General features: G+C 39.3%; 1 protein-coding gene across 2 annotated transcripts in view; it reads right to left on the reverse strand.

The window, feature by feature from the left end:
- Window positions 1-518: 518 nt before the first annotated feature.
- The window catches only part of LOC108256527 (mannosyl-oligosaccharide 1,2-alpha-mannosidase IA), a 225,761-nt gene continuing 206,129 nt past the window's right edge, over window positions 519-20,150 (reverse strand). The window contains exons 5-12 of one of the 2 annotated variants that reach the window (XM_017453482.3): window positions 18,355-18,449; window positions 15,153-15,276; window positions 14,527-14,620; window positions 12,955-13,070; window positions 11,219-11,438; window positions 5,961-6,133; window positions 3,361-3,476; window positions 519-3,017 (exon numbers count right to left, since the gene is read on the reverse strand). In XM_017453482.3, the coding sequence (XP_017308971.1) occupies window positions 2,864-3,017; window positions 3,361-3,476; window positions 5,961-6,133; window positions 11,219-11,438; window positions 12,955-13,070; window positions 14,527-14,620; window positions 15,153-15,276; window positions 18,355-18,449 (1,092 nt within the window). In that variant the 3' untranslated portion in view covers window positions 519-2,863. Of the gene's footprint in view, window positions 3,018-3,360; window positions 3,477-5,960; window positions 6,134-7,579; window positions 7,882-11,218; window positions 11,439-12,954; window positions 13,071-14,526; window positions 14,621-15,152; window positions 15,277-18,354; window positions 18,450-20,150 lie in introns of those variants that run through there. The other variant, XM_053674949.1, reaches the window with a different exon arrangement.

A 20,150-nucleotide genomic window follows, 5' to 3' on the forward strand; every position in this document is an offset into this window, starting at 1 on the left:
AGTATGAATAAAAGAGCACGGTATTGGACTGATACTCGATACCAGTATCAATGACACCCATCTGCTCATTACCGATATAAGTAGAATTTCCATAATAATGTCAAAACCCAGTATGAACACCCAGTATGAACACCCAGTATGAACACCCAGTATAAACACCCAGTATGAACAGCCAGTATGAACAGCCAGTATGAACACCCAGTATGAACACCCAGTATGAACAGCCAGTATGAACACCCAGTATGAACAGCCAGTATGAACACCCAGTATGAACACCCAGTATAAACACCCAGTATGAACACCCAGTATGAACACCCAGTATGAACAGCCAGTATGAACACCCAGTATGAACACCCAGTATGAACACCCAATATGAACACCCAGTATAAACACCCAGTATGAACACCCAGTATGAACACCCAGTATGAACTTTCATTTTGCATTTGCACATAGTGCAATTAATAAACTCACATGAAGCTAAAAAAAATGGCAAATACAAATAACAAGACGCAGACTCGTAAGGTTTGTGCAGTTATTTTAAATGTATAAAGTTGCACAGATATATTTTTTTAACCAGTATCTGAAAATATACAACACCATTGAAAGAGAAGTCAAATCAACAAGAATAATTCATACCATAATTAATAAGTAACAATAATCATCAAAATTTCTCCTTTTCCAGAAACACCTGAGGGAAGCAAATGAAAGGAAAGAATACAATTGTACATAAGAATCATCTAAAGGAATGGGGGAAAAAAAAAACAGGAAATGAGAAGTATGAGAAGATAGAGAGAAAAAAATAGATCGAGGGCAATAAACCAGGGCAGATTAACAGATAACAATACAGGTCACTCACAGTCACACTCATTTGGTTATGTACAGCACATTCCTGCAGTGCGGTGGACGGTGGTGGATAAAAAACTTAACACACTCAGAGATGAAGGGAGCAAGTGGAGAATCATGAACTCGGCTTGTGTGTTATGTCTCTTTTTGCTCTTCGTGTGCGCGCTCTATAATACATATATATATATATATATATATATATATATATATATATATATATATATATATATATATATATATATATATATATATATATATATATATTGTGTGTGTGTGTATTCCCCTATGTAACCTTTTGAACTTGCTGGTCTTTGAAACATGCTCTCTTAGTTCTCTACTCTCACATACACTTTGATTCTGTTCAAAGGAAATACCGTACAAAACAATACCCCCCCCACTGCCCCCCCCCCCCCCCCCCCCCCCCACTCCCAGGTTTCAGACATCTAGGCTTGGCGGAAAAGCAAACAAAACACAAAGAAAACAAGAAAAAAGCTAAGAAAAATCCGAATAATAATGACTGATAAGTTTTGGCCAAAGATTTTGTACGTTATAATGATGGACATTTGGTCACGCTTCTGTGATTTAATTCTTGTGAATGAACCATTTAAGTGAATTTTTAATTTCTTGGATTTTTTGTTTCTTACTTTGATGGACGAAATCTGTGAAAACTAGTGAAAATCTTTGCTATTCAAGATTTGCACATTGAGTACTGACACAAAAGGCACAGATCGGGTAATGACCAGGGGGATGCAGATTGGGTTGTGACATGGGGGATGCAGATTTGGACACAGGGGAATGTTAATCAGATAATGGCATGAGTGATGCAGATCAGGTTACAACATGGGGGAAACAGATATGGTAACATCACCATGGACAGTGACTGGCTAGTGATAAAGGGGACGTAGACTGCTTAAAGACACAAGTAATGCTGTTCAAGTTACAACACTAGGAAACAGACTGAATGCATTTGTCGGTTGGGTAGCAACACAGGTGAACAGATTGGGTAGCAACACAGTAGACACAAATTGGGTTGCAATAGGGCACAGACAAGGTAGCAAAACAGGATGCAGATTGGGTTACAATGGGAGGGGGCAGAAATGGTAAAGCCTTCATAGATACAAACTGGTTAATGACACAGGAAACATAGATTGAGTAATGATACACGGAATGTACCAACAGTAGAAGATATATTTCGTTACGACACAACTGATGAGTCATGGCACGGGGGACACAGATTGGGTAACAACACAGGGAAGAGTTGATTGGGTCACAAGTAATGCAGATTGCGTTAAAACGCAGGGGAGCAAAACCTAGATCATTTTATGACAGAGAGACAGAGATTGAAGGGGACCAATTACGTTACAACTGCAGATCAGCAGAGAACATTGGGAAGGGAGATCAACTAACAACATAGGTGGTGCAAATCAGGTAACAGTACTGGGAATGTAGATAAGGATGCAGATAGGATAATGATAAGGGGACAAAAATCAGATAAGAAAATGGGAAGACAAAATGGGTAATGGCAGCGGGGTTATGTACTGATTCTTGAAAAAAAAAGTAATTTGAATGTTTACTGTTGAGTTTTGTTGCTTTCTATTCTTTTTGAGCTTGCAAATCGCTTGAGTCATTAATAAAAACAAATCGTCCACAAACTGCCTGTCACTAGCTTATAAAAAAGAGTAAAAAGATGGACAGAAATAACAGAGTGCTGAAGAAGAGTGAAGCAATTTTCTCTTTCTCTCAAAGTAGCCCGCGAGAGGCGGTGCCCACCCCGCCAATCTGGGCCTGAAGAATATTCCATTTTCCTCACGGAGGAAAGAAAGAAGGGAACAAAGGTGCTCTCGTCACAAAAGTAATTTTCATTTTGATTGTCCACAGAGAATGTCCCGGCTCAGATATTACAATCACAGCGTGCAGCACGAGATCCTTTACAGGAAAAGGAGCCGAGAGGCTGCGGCAGGGCCGGTTAAACCGAGGCCCTGCCTCGCTGTGCGTGTGTATCAGGGTGTGTCATTGCAGGCTACACTGGTTGTGTGTGCTGAGTGTCTCGTGTGGTGCCATTGTGCTCGTCTAAGCAGCTCTTGCGGACGATAGGTAAAGGATGAGCCTCAGTGTTGAACACCCAGTCATCCAGCGGCAGCAGGTCGTCGTCGGAGAAAAGCAGGTACAGATATCTGAATTGATCAATCAATCAATCAATCAATCAATCTGACAGGTACTTTTTTCTTGTTTTGCTAACATGAAAAATTAAGCCAAAGAATATATTCCTACATTCCTAGTATTCCAAAAATTCCTATTAAGTTTAAATCCTTTTGACATTTTTTAAATGCATGTTTAATTTAACTACACATTTTTTTAATTCGAGACTGTACTGCCTAAGCAATAAACATTAAGCTAAAGCTAAATGCTAGCCATGCTAACATTCTAAACTAGCAACCCTTCAATCACTTTTAGCACAATTTGGGTACATTACAATCTAGATGTGTTCACTTCACTAAAATTGCCCCAAGCACTCACTTCAGAGTTTCAGACAGGAAGAAGCTCTGCTGCATGTTATCATGGCTGACCACGGTAGCGTAGACGTCCCTGATCCCCGAAAAACCTCCGTCAATGCGGCAGTATTTCTCCAGTGCCTGAGAAAAACATTCACATTACTGACATGGCTAACGATTAATAAACGAATAAATTCCCGGGCTGACTACATTAAAAAGAAAAAAATGAAATAAAATTTAAAAAAAACAAGCAACTACATGAGAATGCTGTCCTATACATTTTGGTCAGATGTGGAATGTATTTGACAGGCGACGAAAAAAGAGCTGACGTGGCAAATGAAGGTGCTATTAAGTCATAACAAAGGCAGACATCTACACTGTGATTACGACTGGCCTTGTGTTTCTCTGGGAAATGAACGTGACATATCTATTTCAGTGCACTTCCGCCTTATAATTAACATGTCATCCTGTCAGAGAGAGAGAAAGCGAGACGGTCGAGCTGTATTAATACACTGACTTTAGCCAAGCATTCATTTGCAAAAGCTAATAGGAATAAATGGCACGTTAGCTGCTCTGTCGTGATCTTTTTAATTTCGCTTGGCCCACTTGCCACCTGCTTGTAAAGTTAATGGTAAAATCAGCTGATTTAAAGTCAGCGCTGTTTTCTGCGCTGGTTTTCAACTTGAAGTGTGTCAGTGACATACAGTATATCCATCCATCCAGTTTCTGTACCACTTATCCTACCCAGGATCAAAGGGGAGCCTGGAGCCTATCCCTGGCGAGGTAGGGGACACCCTGGACAGGGTGCCAACCCCTCTCAGGGCACAATCGCACATCCATTCACACACTACGGACAACGTAGAGATGCCAATCAGCCTACAACGTATGTCTCTGGACTGCGGGATGAAACCGAAGTACCCGGAGGAAACCCCCAAAGGAGAAATTTCAAACTCCAAGCACACGGTGTGGAGGCGGGAATTGAACCCCCAGCTCCAAAAGCGCGAGGCAAATGTGCTAAGCCACCCTGCCTCCCTATACAGTATATAAGACATTTTAACACACAGTGCTGTTGAATACTCAAATCTGATTGGTCAGAAGGTGTTGATGCATTTTCTATAGTGATGGTTATGTTGGAATTTTCCTTGAGGAAGCATTTCTTTTGTGTTTTTGGAAGATTTAGCGCTTTGTAAGAGTTCGTAAGTTTCCTGACACAGAAAGTCTTCAGGATTTTGTGCAGCCTGGTTTCTTAGTAACATGAAACGGCGCATATTTCAGAGAGGCTGGCGAAGGAACGGCTGTTTATACCGTTTATAACGTAAGTGATTACGGAACTTGTTTTGTTGACGTTTCACAACAGTGGGCCTTAAGTAGCAATCTATTAGAAACGTTGTGTTAGATGTTTGCGTAAGCCAAACCGAACTTATTTTTGATTTTCTTCCCACTTGTATGCATATGTATGTTGATCATGCGCAAAGCGCAAAGCACAATCCCGACACGGCTCATCTGCATTTATTGACACCGACAAAACTCTATAAAAGTTCAAGCGCAAGTTTAAGAATTCTTTCCCTTAATATTCCGTCAGCTGAGGCCTCTGTTTACAGCTTTCAGCTATGAAGGCGCAGACAGACCGGCCTGTCCTCCGTTTATACAGTGGCATTTCTTTGTTATAACTGAATGACTTGTGTTATTTGTACACTGTAAAACATTATAGTCCTGTTAAGTAATGTGAACTTATTTCTTCTCTTTAACTCCAATTGTCTAGACAAGGTTTGGATAAGTTTTCAAAAATTAAACTTAACGTAATCTATTGTCTTGGGGGAAAAAAGGTCATTTTTGAGTTGAAACAAAGGTTCTAGTCATATTTTTAAGTCAGCAGGTGAACGTTTGTTTCCATGTCTAATCACGTGAAATGTCTTCAGTGTCTTCATTTCTTTCACTTGTATTATTTCTTCGCTTTCTTTATTTCTCATATTTTTTAAATAATGGAAATAATATAAACAACCGTGTTTCACAACCCACTGAATCCCCGCAAATGAAATTATTGGAAGTTGATCAAGTCGAGGTTTAAATGAGTTTATCTTCTTTTGCGTAAATTGACACACACTTATCAGGAGCATGAGTAGGCTAAGAATGTTTTTTTTTTCTTTAATGAATGCTAAATTTCTTGTGTAAATGCTTCTAAGAATGAATTACTGAGAAACCTGTCTATATCCAGCTTGGCGACTGAGGCGCATTGAATGCACTGTAAGTATAAATGGATAAAAAAAAAAGTATGACACGTTCTTTTATGAATAGGAAATTGTAATTGGCAAGGAAAATAAACCACTTGCTGTTATTGGAAAATAATCCTCGGGGTGGTAAGAGTAAGTAGCTGTATTTCACCCTGTTATTGATTATTTTCCTCTAACAGCACTTACTTATTACATATCACATTATAATAATAATTAATAATAATGAAGCTTTTTTCCAAGGATCACGTTATTATACCTAAATAACTGACTTAAACACTAAATGGCATTCCTTTAGGTCCAAAAACTCTTTAAACCTTTATGGAGCTCTGAGAATGACACCTCCAGACCAATCGATCCATAAAGAAGGAACTAAAGAACGTTTCTTTCTTCTCACCTCCACTGCCTGCCAGCCCCACTCCCTGTACTTGGGATCGTGAGTCAGACGCCACATGTACATGTAGCTCTCGATGACCTCTGGCCTCAGGATGTAGTAGCGATCGCTCAGTCTGGTGGCTGTCGCCTCTTCACCTCCGTCGAAGCGGAACGCCTCAGGGCCGAGCTTAGTGGCTGTTAACATGGAGGAAAAACCCAGAAAAGAAAACTACATGACTTATTCATTCCTCATGACTGTTGAGTACAGACTTTGCATAAAATCTGGTATTTTTGAAAATACTTCGAAAGCTAGATAAGTCAGAATCGGAGAGATCAGAGAGACACTTAAATATGTTTTCTTGTAGTCCAGATGGTTGCTGTTCATTTGGCAGATGCTGGTGTCCCAAATGAATTCAAGTAGATTCCAGTCCAAGCACAGATATCAGCAACCGAGATCTAAGAACCTTGATTAAGGGCTCTACAGTTGCTCTTCTGCAGTCCTAGAGCTTAAAAACTCAGGTTCTTCCATCACTCACTAGTGCAAGAATCGTAACCACCGATTATTAGTCAATTCGGAAAATAAGATAAACCCCTTTAGTCATTCAATTCCTATGCCAATTAGTTGTATAATTTTGCTATCTGTATTTACAGTATTAGTTTGGTATCTTTAACCGGTCCTGAAATGAACACGTTTTACTGTAATCCCAAATATTTTCAATGACCAAAAAAATGGAAATTATACCCCCCAAAATCAACCCCCCCACCCCCCAAAAAATAATAAAAATAAATAAACAAATAAAATTAAAAAAAATAAATAAAAATTTGAACAATATTATAAAAAGGAATTGAAAGCAAAAATTTGCAGACGACCCTCTTTCTCTTTTAATATGAAGAAGGCAGGGTATGACATCTGGCAGAGTTAGAACACAGATGTTGGGTAAAACAATTGGGTGAATATAATACTAAGAGGATCCAAAAAACTATTTAGAGGATGTTAGAGGAAGTTGGATTTCATCCACGTTATCAAATAATATTTCTGTCATAATTAGAAAGGAAGATACAAACTTAACAGATCGTTTGATTAGTTCATATTATTATTATTATTATTTTAACATCTTAACATCTGTATGAAACCCAGCACACTTAGTGCTGTGTGTGAATACCTTTCTGCAGGTTTCATCTCCAACACAAATCTAACACACTTGTTTTAGTTGATCAAGAACTTCTTAAGACAATAATTAGATGGTCCGGTGGGCACGAGTATGGTTGGAGGTAAAGTCTACAGGAAGGCAGATCTCCAGGAACAGGGTTGTTGATGACTGTCCTAGGGGGTTGTAAAGTTTTCATTGAAATATAGCACTTATATAGCATCAGAGTTGGCTTTTGTTACAGCTGTATGTTTGGATCGGATTTGCCTCATGTACTGTATATTTTTCTTATAAAAGCATCCCCGAAATGAAAAAATGTGAATGTTTAAGTAAGGAATATAACACTTATGGGAGTGTTGTTCTACGAAAATAATCAACAACAGCTTAGTGCAATGAAGCCGGACAAGAAGTGCAGCGACTGTTATTGTTGAATTTATTCATCACAATGTTTAATACTTTAAAAAATCAATTTAGGGCACATGGTGGCTCAGTGGTTAGCACGTTTGCCTCACACCTCCAGGGTCGGGGATTCGATTCCCACCGTGACCCTGTGTGTGTGTGGAGTTTGCATGTTCTCCCCGTGCTGCGGGGGTTTACTCCGGGTACTCTGGTTTCCTCCCCCAGTCCAAAGACATGCACGGTAGGCTGATTGGCATGTCCAAAAGTGTCCGTAGTGTATGAATGTGTGAGTGTGTAAGTCATTCTTGTGCCCTGTGATGGATTGGCACCCTGTCCAGGGTGTACCCCGCCTTGTGCCCCATGCTCCCTGGGATAGGCTCCAGGTTCCCCGAGACCCTGAAGAGGATAAGCGGTATAGAAGATGGATGGATGGAAAATCAATTTAAAGTTAATGTATGTTGTGGAATATCTGGGAAACAATTTAGCTCCTCTTATCACTTACACTATAGCAGCTATAAACAGTTGTTCAACAGCTATAAAGTTTGTCTCTCTTGAAGTGAATAAAACAAAAATTGTTACCAAGAAACTGCGTCCTGAAGACGTAAAGTTTCAGCTTTAGCTCTGACACTGGAGACTCCTTCCAAAAATATTAAATAAACACCTCCTCACAGAAAACTTCACCATATCAATGATTACACATTTTTGTTTTTTTTTTGTTTAAAAAAAAAAAAAAAGTTACGTGTGTCATCCTCCATCAAAGTCTGTGATTGACGTGTTGAACTTTAGAAGCCAAAATGTATTAGAGTTAATATAAACCTTCCAACTAGAACTAATTAAAATGAATCAGGACCTTCTGACCACTCAGAATTGAGCATTCAATAGCTCATATTACATCATCACAATAGACATCATATTACGTGGATGTCCCTTTAAGTCCATAATCTTAAGCTTAAAAATGATTTTTAAAAAGGAAATCCTATAAAAATGCTAAAACTGCCACGGTGATTTTGTTGTGCACCTCTTTTTTTACAGAGACTGTAAAAATCTGTTGTTTTTTTTCATGAGGCAGTTTTGATTTTTGTTGCGTCGTTATATTTTGCGGCCTTTCCGAGATGAAGCTAGCCACTGTGTTGAGCTAACGGAGTGCCAGAAGCTCTCCCAGAGGACGACTGTTACTGTCAGCATTAAAGAGCGCTAAATATGTCACACTCTTCCGTGCCGAGCAAATCGTATTTTTTCTCTCCCTCAAACTCTTGTTCTTCAGCTGTGCTACGATCCTTAACCGAATGTAACAAGGACAGAGACTGTAAGAAAAGAAAATCAATCATGTTTTTAAGTGCAAGATCAAAGGTATTTCATGAAAAGGGCTATATATGTATATATGTATGTATGTGTGTGTGTGTGTGTGTGTGTGTGTGTGTATATATATATATATATATATATATATATGCATCGGGCACAAGGTGGGGTACACCCTGGACAGTGTGTATCCACTGCCAGTGTGTATCCACTCCAATGCCAATCCATTGCAGGGCGCATATATATATATATATATATATATATATATATATATATATATATATATATATATATATATATATATATATATAAATCTTCAAAGATATTTTTCGCTAAGCAATCAGGGGACTGAAACGGGTGGTAAAGCAGAGATCAAACAAGGATTTTTAGGGAAAATTGGTGGATCTTGGTTTGCGCTTCACTTAAAAATGTCAATATCTTTCCTTTTCCATTGATTCCCTCTGGCTTGGGTAGGAAAAAGTTTTGATTCAGCCTGAGCTTCATCTCTATAAAATCAACACAGCTTGTTTAAAAGTTTTAAAAGAGCATCTGACAAAGTAGACAACAGTCTCTTCTAATTGGGGGAGGGGGGGGGGGCTGTTTTTTTTTTGCCCCGATGGAAAAATAATATGTTAGAAGAACTGCTTTTCAGCAGCGAGTTATGAGTTTCTGCTATGCACTGTTAATTTCAAATCGCAGGAAGATTTGGCAAACTAGCTGGGGCACATTGCAGACGTTATGCTTCCTGTTTTAGCATTCAGTGGAAGTATAAAGCAATAAGGTTTTTTGTTGTTGTTGTGTTACTTCAGTGGAGTTTGGTTGTAGGAAATATTTAACTTGAAATTATTCATATTTTACAGTAGTTTAGCAATATGAGTCTTATTAACTGGCTGTCATTTGTTATTAGCAATGTTGGCTAATAAAGGCTTGATTTATAATGGATAAGAAATAAGGACAATCTTTAGGCTAATGTATAATAAATTAAAACCAAGTGCTCTAATCAGTTTCGTTTAAATGACCAACACAATCTAGAAGGTTTGTAATATTTTACACACGTAAGTTACAAATGGTTAAGGTTAAAGTTAGCAATGTTAGCAACTGGCTGATAAGTAGCGTTTTTTCTTTTTCATCTTTTCTCATCCTCACTCTTTGAAATATCTACAAATTTGCATGAAATCATGTATGAATGATGAACCAGTTAAACAGAAGCCCTGTAAGCTTTTCGTGTATGCTACTTTTCCCTCAGGATTTCCTCAAGATTTTATTCTGAAGCTAGTTTGCTAAAAATGCTGACTAATTCTTGCTAGCTAGCAATGTTGACGATTGTTATCTAATCATCTAACTGTGATGTAACTAGTACACTGGATGCTACACTGGAGAAAAAAAAAAACAATTTTGTATTTGTATGACTTGTACAGTCATATGTATGACTGTAGACTTATATACAGTCAAGTTCAAAAGTTTACACACCCATAAGGCAAAGACGTTTCATTTATAACCAAACATTTAGTGAGTTAGGTTTGACAGATGAATATAAACATAAATAATAAAATATCCAAACAGTGTGGGTGGAATATAGTGGAATGATATTCCACTATAAAACAAAATATCAGTTTAAAAGTTTGCATGTCTGTTATAAGACTGCTAATTGCTTCATGCTGTCAGGTCTGAAGACTGACAGGGTTCTGGGTCATGGAAATTTTATTTTCGAAATATTCTCCCGTTGATTCTGCCTGTTTTGGATTGACAGCTACACCAACCTTTAATTTTTTAACATCTTGGAATGTTATATGTTTGTAGACAAACTGTAAAATCAGGATAAATTTTCTCTTCTATAAAAAAACACAAACAAAAAAAATACAAAGGCTGCAAACCCTGCTGAAAAAAACCCCCAATAGAAACCATCACAGAAATTCTAATGGTTTCCACTACAAATACCATTACAGACCATCAGCTAACCATTAAAACAATTACCATTATTGGTCCTTAATGGCATCCACTAGACATAACATGCCACTAATAGAAGGCAGCTAGTTACCAGTAGAGACCCTGAGGGACCATTACAGTTTCCATTAAAACCAATACAATTCCCAATTTAACCATTTTTTTCAGCAGGGAACTTTTGCAATCAATTCTAGTACTACCTTAAATACCATTATGTGGATGTTGTTGTTTTTTGGGGGGGGTTATAAGGGCTAACTTTCCATTTTTATTTCTAAGCCATACCTCATTTTATAGCTATGTACAACTTTATGTAAATACACCAATCACTACTAGACAGATAAGAAAATAAGGTCTGTCCAAAAATGATCTAGATGAATGCATCTTACGCTGTATAGGTGTCTAGTTATAGGTTCGGTTATTTGGTCAGGAAAAAATGAAAGGTGACCATGTCACCCTGGAAACGTGTCGTTCCCCGTTCTTCCGTACTCACCTGAGCGACTATAAGACTCGTGGCATGTGTTTGTGATCTCGGCCGCCAGGTCTAGGTAGTGCTGCCTCTTTTCTGGAGTGCCATCGTCTGCCCCGATGCCCACCATCCCCCCGGCGAAACAAGCCAGATGCCCCATCTTATGGTCGAGAATCCCACCTCTCCATTCAGCCACATACGTAAGACCACCAGAAGATTTCTGCACCAAGTTAGCCTCTATTGCCTGGTCCAGAACAGAAGATATGATAAAGATTAGGAGGTGAAAGTCATGATACAGTACATTCACAGTATGACAACTCTATCATGCAACATTTAATCGAATAAAAGTGTTGATATTTATTTTTTTTAAAAAAACAACGAGGATGAAGCTTTTAACCTTCAGCAGTCTATTAAACCAATGTAGAAACGGTTTTCTCTGATTCCTTTGTAAAAAAAAGAACTTGTTTTCCAGGACCACACCTGACCATCACACCCTTTATAATGTTATAACGGAGGTTATAATAACCTCCGTTCTTCAGGGAAGGCTTTCCACTAGATTTTGGAGCGTAGCTGTGGGGATCTGTGTTTATTCAGCCACAAGAACATTCGTGAGATCAGACACAGATGTTGGGCGAGGAGGCCAGGGGTACAGTCAGCGTTCCAGTTCATCCCAAAGGTGTTGACTGGGGTTGAGGTCAGGACTCTGTGCAGGACACTCTTCTTCTTCCGTTCCAAAGTTCTTCCATTCTATCCTTGGCAAACCATGTCTTCATAGATCGCACTTTGTGCACAGGGGCATTGTCATGCTGGAACAAGTTTGGGCTTCTTAGTTCTAGTGAAAGAAAATTGTAATGTAATGCTACAACATACAAAGGTTGTAGTAAAACCTACTTTGTGGGAATAGTTTCAGGACGATCAGCATATAGGCATGTTATGGCAGGTTCTGTCAGCTGTTAATATCCTCTAGCAGGCACCTACTATCCCATTTACAACAGCATATTAATTCGCTTGAACGGATGCTAGAGAAAATTTCCAGAAGCAGGAATACAGAGGGTTGTACAAACAGTGACAAACCCGAGCAAAATATAATACAGTTCTCTTGTATCTCTCTGCACATGCTAAATAGGAACAGTGTGCCCATGTTGCTCTGGGCGTCTATGATTTATGCATGGTATAACGGAAGGGTCTGTTCCCTGCCGGATTGAAGTCAAGCCTCATTGAGATTCCATCACGCTACCATAGTGGGAAACTTATGAATCTGCTGATAACAATACAACAGAAAGGAAACAGAGTTCCATTTTCAAGTTATTTTCTCGTAGCGATCAATCTCTGAAGTCTCCCTGTGAGTGTCGTATCTCTATTCAGCTTTTCATGAGGTGAAAACAAAAGATCAATAGTAAACGATCATCATTATCTTTGGTCCATTTTCTTCTCTTTTTATCTTCTGTCTTGCTTCTCCTTGTACGCTCTTTTTCCTCACACAGAGAGTGTTAATCTGGATCAGCACTGACTCCCGGTTACCGTGTGTCTTTAGTAAGAATCGGCTTAATCAAAGAGGACAAACAGGACGTGCTTTTGTTCCCCAAATGCTAGACGTCATGTCCGCTTATGTGTCTTTACACAATGTTATTTTCATGCGCTCTCACAGCGTTATCCTGGCTGGCCGAGGGACTGTGTACGTTTCCGGTCGTGACTAGCAATTGTATATAAGTGTGAGTGTATATATTTCACACATACTCCCGAGATGCACTCTTCCATACCTCCAGAGCGCTGTAGTACATATGCTTAGCCTTCTCATCCGTCTTGTCTGACATCAGGTATGACTTGATCAAGTACTCGTAGAAGCTGTCTCCCAGGCCTCCAAGAGAAACATGATCTGAGTGAAGAGACCAGACAAAATCAAACACCGTTTCCATGCCAGAACCGATTACTCTCTGCTTGATGTTAGAAATAATTTTATTTTACTGGAAAAAAAATCGAATCAAAATCTTGATCTAATTAGGTGCTTGTAGTACACCATGTTTGTTATGTTTTATGGATAAAAGGATAATACCAGCACAGTGTATGAGTCTTTTATTTAACAGCCTTACACTCCAAGTGCCTTTACGAAAAGCAATAAAAGCATCATTTTAGAGTACAATTAGGATCTGAGGAAAAGTTCCACTTTTCAAGAATTAGCTTTTGTTTTCTTTTAACTGAATTGCTGTTCATTTAGTTTGGTCTGTGGCAATAATAGAGGTTAAATTGTAATGAAATGTAAGAAACACAAAAAACTTTTGACTGGCACTGTATATGTTTATACTGTGTGTATAGTGTTAGCTTTGTGGGAAGCCACGCCTCTCTCACTGGCAATGACAAGCCCAGAGGCCACACTTCTCTCATTGCAATGACAAGCCCAGAGGCCACACCTCCTTCACTGGGACTGAGGCAAAGAGGCCACTCCTCCTTCCCCTGGAACTGAGGCAGTGAGGCCACGCCTTCTTCACCAGGACTAAGGCATAAAGATCATGTTCACTGGTTCCCTGTTCACATTTCCCTACTGTAAAGTTTTAAAGGACAATTAGGGACATACTGTCTATTATCTCTCACACACACACACACACACTGTTGGACTGCTGGGCGGCTGTGGATCAGGTGGTAGGGCGGGTTGTCCACTAATCATAGGGTTGGTGGTACGATTCCCGGCCCACAAGACTCCACATGCCGAAGCGTCCTTGGGCAAGACACTGAACCCCAAGTTGCTCCCAGTGGCAAGCTAGCGCCTTGCATGGTGGCTCTGCTACTGTTGGTGTGGAGTGAATGGGTGAATGAGAACCGGTGTAATGTGCTTTGTAGAACCGCTAAGGTTTAAAAAAACCAAAAAAGCGCTATATAAGTGCAGACCATTTGAAGAGTGCAGAACCGTGAGCTTGCATTTCGCACACATTTTTCACCTCTCCTTATCTCTCAGGTCGCCATTAACCATTCATCTACAGTTACAATTATCCCTCAGAAGGCATCCGAATCCGAAAGATTCAATTTCCACGGCTAATGGAATATATTGTCATTTTAATAATGCTTGCGTACATAAAGCCGCCGTAAACCGCTTCAGTCTGATAGAGAAACGGGGCGCGCTCACAAAGAATGTCTACGTGCTCCAAGTGTGGCAACAATTACATATGGCAGCGAGGAAATAAACAAACAAGTAAGCAAACAAACATACAAGAAAATATATATCATTTTAAAAAGAACATTAATGAAATAATAGTCACATTGCATATTAATTCATGCATATCTATCTATCTGTCTTGTTTTTTGAACATTTTGTGATCATGATCTCAGCTCTCACTCACGTTGGACCCAGTTCCCACTGACAGGGCTCAGGAAATTGGGGTACAGGCCCTGCGGCTTCTCGATCCTGTCCAGCAGCTTTCGGATGTTCATCACCTGAAATAACGAATAACGTCAATCTTGGTGTCAGTGTGTGGAACTGTATTAGACACCAAGCCTTCCCAATACCAGCAATCTGTGAGAGCAGATTGAGAAGATACTCCACTGTTCTTTGCATAAGCCATACAAGTGTATGCAACATATACAGACGGGGGACAAATTAAAGGAAAAACTTAAGTAAGGCATTGAACCTCCACAAACTACAAAGCGATCGGTGCTTCATTGACTTGAGATCTTGTCAGCGTGAAAACCATAGCATATGATTATATCATTTTCATCCCCATGAAACCATTTAGTGACTCCTTGTGCCCTGTGGATAGAGGCGGAGTCATCCTGGAAGAAACCACGCCCATTCAGAAAGAAATGTTTAACTGTAGGTTAAAACTGATCAGTGAGAAGAACTTTTGTACACTAAGTGCACGAGCAAACCTAAACCATGCTAGTACAATAAATAAATGCACCCTACTTGTTTTTCCCTTTCATTTGTCAGCTGTTTGTTATCTGTCTACTATTTGGTACTGCACCAAACCTTCTCTGTGAAAACGGGGTTTCCGGAAAGCTCCGTCAGGTGAACGAACTCCAGGTGCAATGTCCCAAACTCAGCCAGGATGCTGCTCCCGGCCGACGCCCATCCCCAGTTCCAACTGGTGCCACTGTAACAGAGGGCAAAGCAGCAGTGTGAGTACTATCGCCCACGCCATGTGCCACAGCAACCAGAAACCATGGCAACCAGCCCACCATGCAAGCAGGTACGGAGCCGCATGGATGGATGGAGTCATGGCAACAAGATACAAAGAAAACACTCACCGTGGTAAAATGGCAAAACAGAGACAAAGGGAGTGTGTCAGAGCTCGGCGAATAGACCGAATTAATTCTGGCATAGAATTAATAAACAGCTCTGACTTGCTTGGGTGTTAATAGCACAGAGATTATTTGGGATGCCAAATAGTTGCAAAGTAAGTATGGAACAGCAATCACTGTCAAGACTGTCACTGGTCTGTGTGCATGTGCATGTTTAGTAGCATATTCTTATTTAAATTTTTTCATAAGCCAGGAGTCGTTTAGCTTTGCTTTTGGCTATCAGATTTCAAACACCCAGACCAGAAGTGACCAAACCTTTCTCACAGGGGGCTTAGATTAGACCTCATCATACTGTATACATTCGAAAATATGTCTCCCAGAGTATATTGGAGTTGAAATGAAATAATACATGGTTGCAAATCCACTTGAGTTAAGGAATATCTTTCGAAGAATTCATGAAAAGTTTTCCAAAGTCCAGTAAACATCTGTTCGTGGGCCGCATTCGTCCCACTGGCCTAGACAGTCTAATAAGGCGTGCACAATAAGGTGTCTTTTGAGTGCACTCCTGGCTTTATTTCTCCGACAAGGCCCCATTCTGCGGCGTTGTTTGCGCCTGCAGGAATCACACTGAGAGAGCGTGTAATTCACGCAATTGCTGCTTCTAGTTCTCACTTTCCTTTTGAAAGGAAAATCGATAGCAGCAATGTCTGGGGAGGAGGAGAGGGCTGGGAGAAAACTTTTGTCTCAGAGAATCGATCCAAGATATCAGCGGGAAAGGAAAAAAAACACTGTGGGAAGAAATCCCGTCAGGTACCTTAATAACTACTGTTGCTGTCCTGAATCAAATAAAAGACTAGGTTTTTATCTATTGGTTTTTATCTACTTGGCGTACTACACAAGTGACATGTCATTTGAAACGACTTTCAAAACATAAAAAAGGGGAATTATTTATGAAGGACTGAATGAGTTAAACAGGAATCAAAGCTGTGTGAATTTTCTAACTACGTGAGGTCAGACTGACTGGCTTTCATTTCACAGAGAGGGAAAAAAGGAAGTTGCTCACATCATCCATAGGGACATGAGACAAAAAAAAAATATTATAGTTCAAATTACCTACTGTTTTTTTTTTTTTTGACCAACTCATCTGGTTAAACTCATCTGGACGTCTGATCATTTTAGTCCCATCTGGATAGACATTGTGGTCATTTCACAGGCAGACACTGTCTCTTTCATTGGGAATTTTAGTTTTTTGACCAATTCTACACGCCATATTTAGTTGTCTAATGAATGTATCTTTTATTAAACACTTCTCAAATGGCAAAAGTAGAAGAACGTGATCTTGTAGCCTGACCAAGGACTATTATGATAATGACAGCTACAGTTATAAAACCATTTCATATTGACATATGCTGCAATATCAAGCAACATATCATTTTCAACAAAATAAATGAATGACTGGTTGCATCACTGTCAGCTCCATAATCATCTAATATTACACTACGTGAATATATAACATCCGATATTGTTTTATATTCAACTGTGGATGCATGGCCTGTGGCTTGCAGCAGAAGTAAATAAGCATTGAATACTGTTGTGTTCATAAACATTTCTGCTACTACCAATGTCAAAAATCTGTCTTGCTGCCATAATCTCAGATCTGAGTCACACACTTCCCCAGGAAATGATTGCTCTTCTGTTGCTTTGTCATAGGGCAATCAGAGGAGAAAAGGAGCTGGGATAGATGCTAAACTGGGCCTCCATTATAAATGCTCTCTACATCATTACCCATGCGGGTCAGAACGACCCTAGCATCTCCAGGTCTGGAAAAATCAATGCCTAATAGAGTGAAGAGGGGCAGGGGCATCCAGTGACGTCCTCTCTCTACATGGAACAAGCTGGCATTCATCCAGCTGTTGGTTTCTCATAGATCACTCTCTATCCCTCAATCACTTTATTCTGAGTCCGAGAATAGACTGAGACTAGACAATAAATGCTGAGGAAACAAACACTTTTAATGTAAGTGTGATGATAATGTTGGAATGGAAAAAAAAAAAAAAATTACAACCTACTGGATATTATTTTAAATTATTTTCCAAAAGTGTAGTTTGGAAAAAATGTCATTTTTAATGACTTTTAATGAGTTCCATGATCGTTGGAACCGGCTGGCAGTAGAGATAAACGTAAATGAAAGCATGGAATTGACAAAAACTGAACACATCCACATTGTAGATCACTATATTTTATTAATGTGTTATTAAGTAAGATGTATTATTAAGTTATCTTTGAATCTATACAATTATTATAGACCAAGTAACACTTTAATGTGCTTTCACACCTATTTCACAGTCTTGTACTGTGTAATGACCATTCTCAGCCAACGGACGCGACCGGGGAAAACTATCGGTGTGGATATTTGCCAATAACCGATAGTTCCAGCAATCGGTTATCGATGCAGATTAATTGGTTGGTGGACCTCCAATGGCAAGAATTGATTTAAGTGAGAGTTCTAAAATAAAACGCGAACTGAATTCTGCTTCTTTCGTTTTTAACCTCCAATTTAGCATCATGCTAACTGCATCATAATGCATCAAAACATCTGAAACCTATCATCAATGCAAAGTCAGCTTTGTTATCATTATGCGTTTTGCACAATGACATGAGGTAGACACTTAATTTAAAAAGACATCTGGGTAAGCGAAGTGAAGTGTAAAGAAGGCAAAACGTATAAGCAAATTATTTATCATATTAATCCATTGGCTGCTTTTACCATATCTTCTAATCAGTGGATTGTTAATCGGATAATGAGATATGCATCATGTTGTCTCTGAAGGACAGATATACACTCTTAATCACTATAAATTCATAGAACGATGAGTATCCCGACACAACCTGAAAGAAAAAGCCGCCATTCTGTTCAACGTGACACGTACCTTCCCAGGTTAATGACTCCTCGTGGGATGCCAGTCGGAGTGCTGAATGCCGGCAGCAGCTTCTCACCGAGCTCCAACACCTTCTGCTTAAACACCTGAGAGACACAAGAGACAGAGACAAGCTGTTATATACACTCACTTCCATGTTTTGCACAGTACTTACCACTGGATGTTTCACTGCCCCAGGTCATATTTGAACAATTCATACCAATACAACTATTTAAAGGTGCGGTGTGTTTAAGTGTAAAGGCGACCTCTAAGAATCATATAATTTTCTAAACTAGATGAAATACTGTCATGTAATGGATCTGACCAGTTTCTTGATTTTAGGTTTCTGTTAACACTTTTCTGACCCAGAAATAAGCTCCGCCCCAGCCAGGCAAGCTCAGTTTTGCACCTTTTCCTTAAAAGGTAACTCACAAGGCATACATAGTAACCTTCAATAATCATATAATTTCATAGATATCTTTAATAAAGTGTCATTCTGAATAGTTTATAGATGGATCTAGGCAGCTTTCTTTTATGGCCCAGAAATAAACTCCGCCTCAGACACTTTTCCTTAAAACTCAATTCACGAGGCATACATGGGGGTGGAATTGTTTGGTGGAATAGGAAAGCATGTCACGATTTCATTCCAACTGTAATTTGCCTCATAGGCAGGAGACGGCTGTAAAGTTTACAAACCACCGCTTTAAAATACCGTTTGTCATTTTAGCACCTTTAATTCGATTTCTAAAGTCCTTTGATTCAAGAACTGTAAATAAGAGACAGAGGCAATGTTGAAATATTGAAAACCCTATTATTAAAAGAAAAAAAAAGCACAAGGGTTCATTCCTTTCTGCTCATACAATTGCACAGCATTAGCAATGCGGACAGAGCTGCACTTCCAGGCCTTTGCACTTAATGACTGCCTGTTACTCTATGCAAATAAAGCTAATTATGTGGGTCATAAACCCTGAGCTGGTATTGCGACATTAACGCTCGGATGAGATTAAGAGCTGTGGCGATGATGTCACGTGTAGTTGTTTGATTAAACCCTCACTAACATCCACAGTCTAATCAGATAACAGATCACAAAAAAACAGCGAGGCCTTAAATTAGACTTGTAATAGCATGACAAACTCACAGTATGACAACCGTATAACTCATGGTTTTACCTCTGTACACTCCATATTTAAATAACGAGTCGATTCGATGATTTTTCATATTTAAAACGGTGTTTATCCGTGAAAATGACTACCAGAATGAGGCAGAGAGAGAGAGAAAAAAACGAGGTAATGAGTCTGTAAGATTTGAAAAATCGCATGTTACGCTATGAAATAAATCATGAAATAAACACTACTGCTATTTGTGGCCAAAGGAAAAAAAAGCTTTAGGCTCACTTTTGAAAGTTTCACAGTGATCACATGATTACATTTGGTAGAAAACCTTCCAGAGGGTGTTAGATGTTGCCAGTGGTTTTGTAAAAGCAGCAGTTTGAGATTTACTAGCCTGGAATAAAAAAAAAGTGTCTATAATATCCATCAAATAAACCCACAGGTACTTATTAACACACAAACAGGTGTTGTCTCGCATCCCTGTGCTCATTAAGTCACTGAACCATGACGAAGTCCTCGGCAAAGTCAGATTACTAATAAAGCTCTGCCGATTATCCGTAAAGATTAGCAAGCTTCATTTCTGCCACATTATTCTGAGGCTAGTTTCAGTTAACTACACTCAGTGGACTACCCCTCTACTACACGTTTTATATCCTAAACACAAAGAAGCAGTCAAAACAAAAGGTTGAACTACACATC

This window comes from Ictalurus punctatus, chromosome 23 (assembly GCF_001660625.3).
Source record: "Ictalurus punctatus breed USDA103 chromosome 23, Coco_2.0, whole genome shotgun sequence".
NCBI lineage: Eukaryota > Metazoa > Chordata > Actinopteri > Siluriformes > Ictaluridae > Ictalurus > Ictalurus punctatus.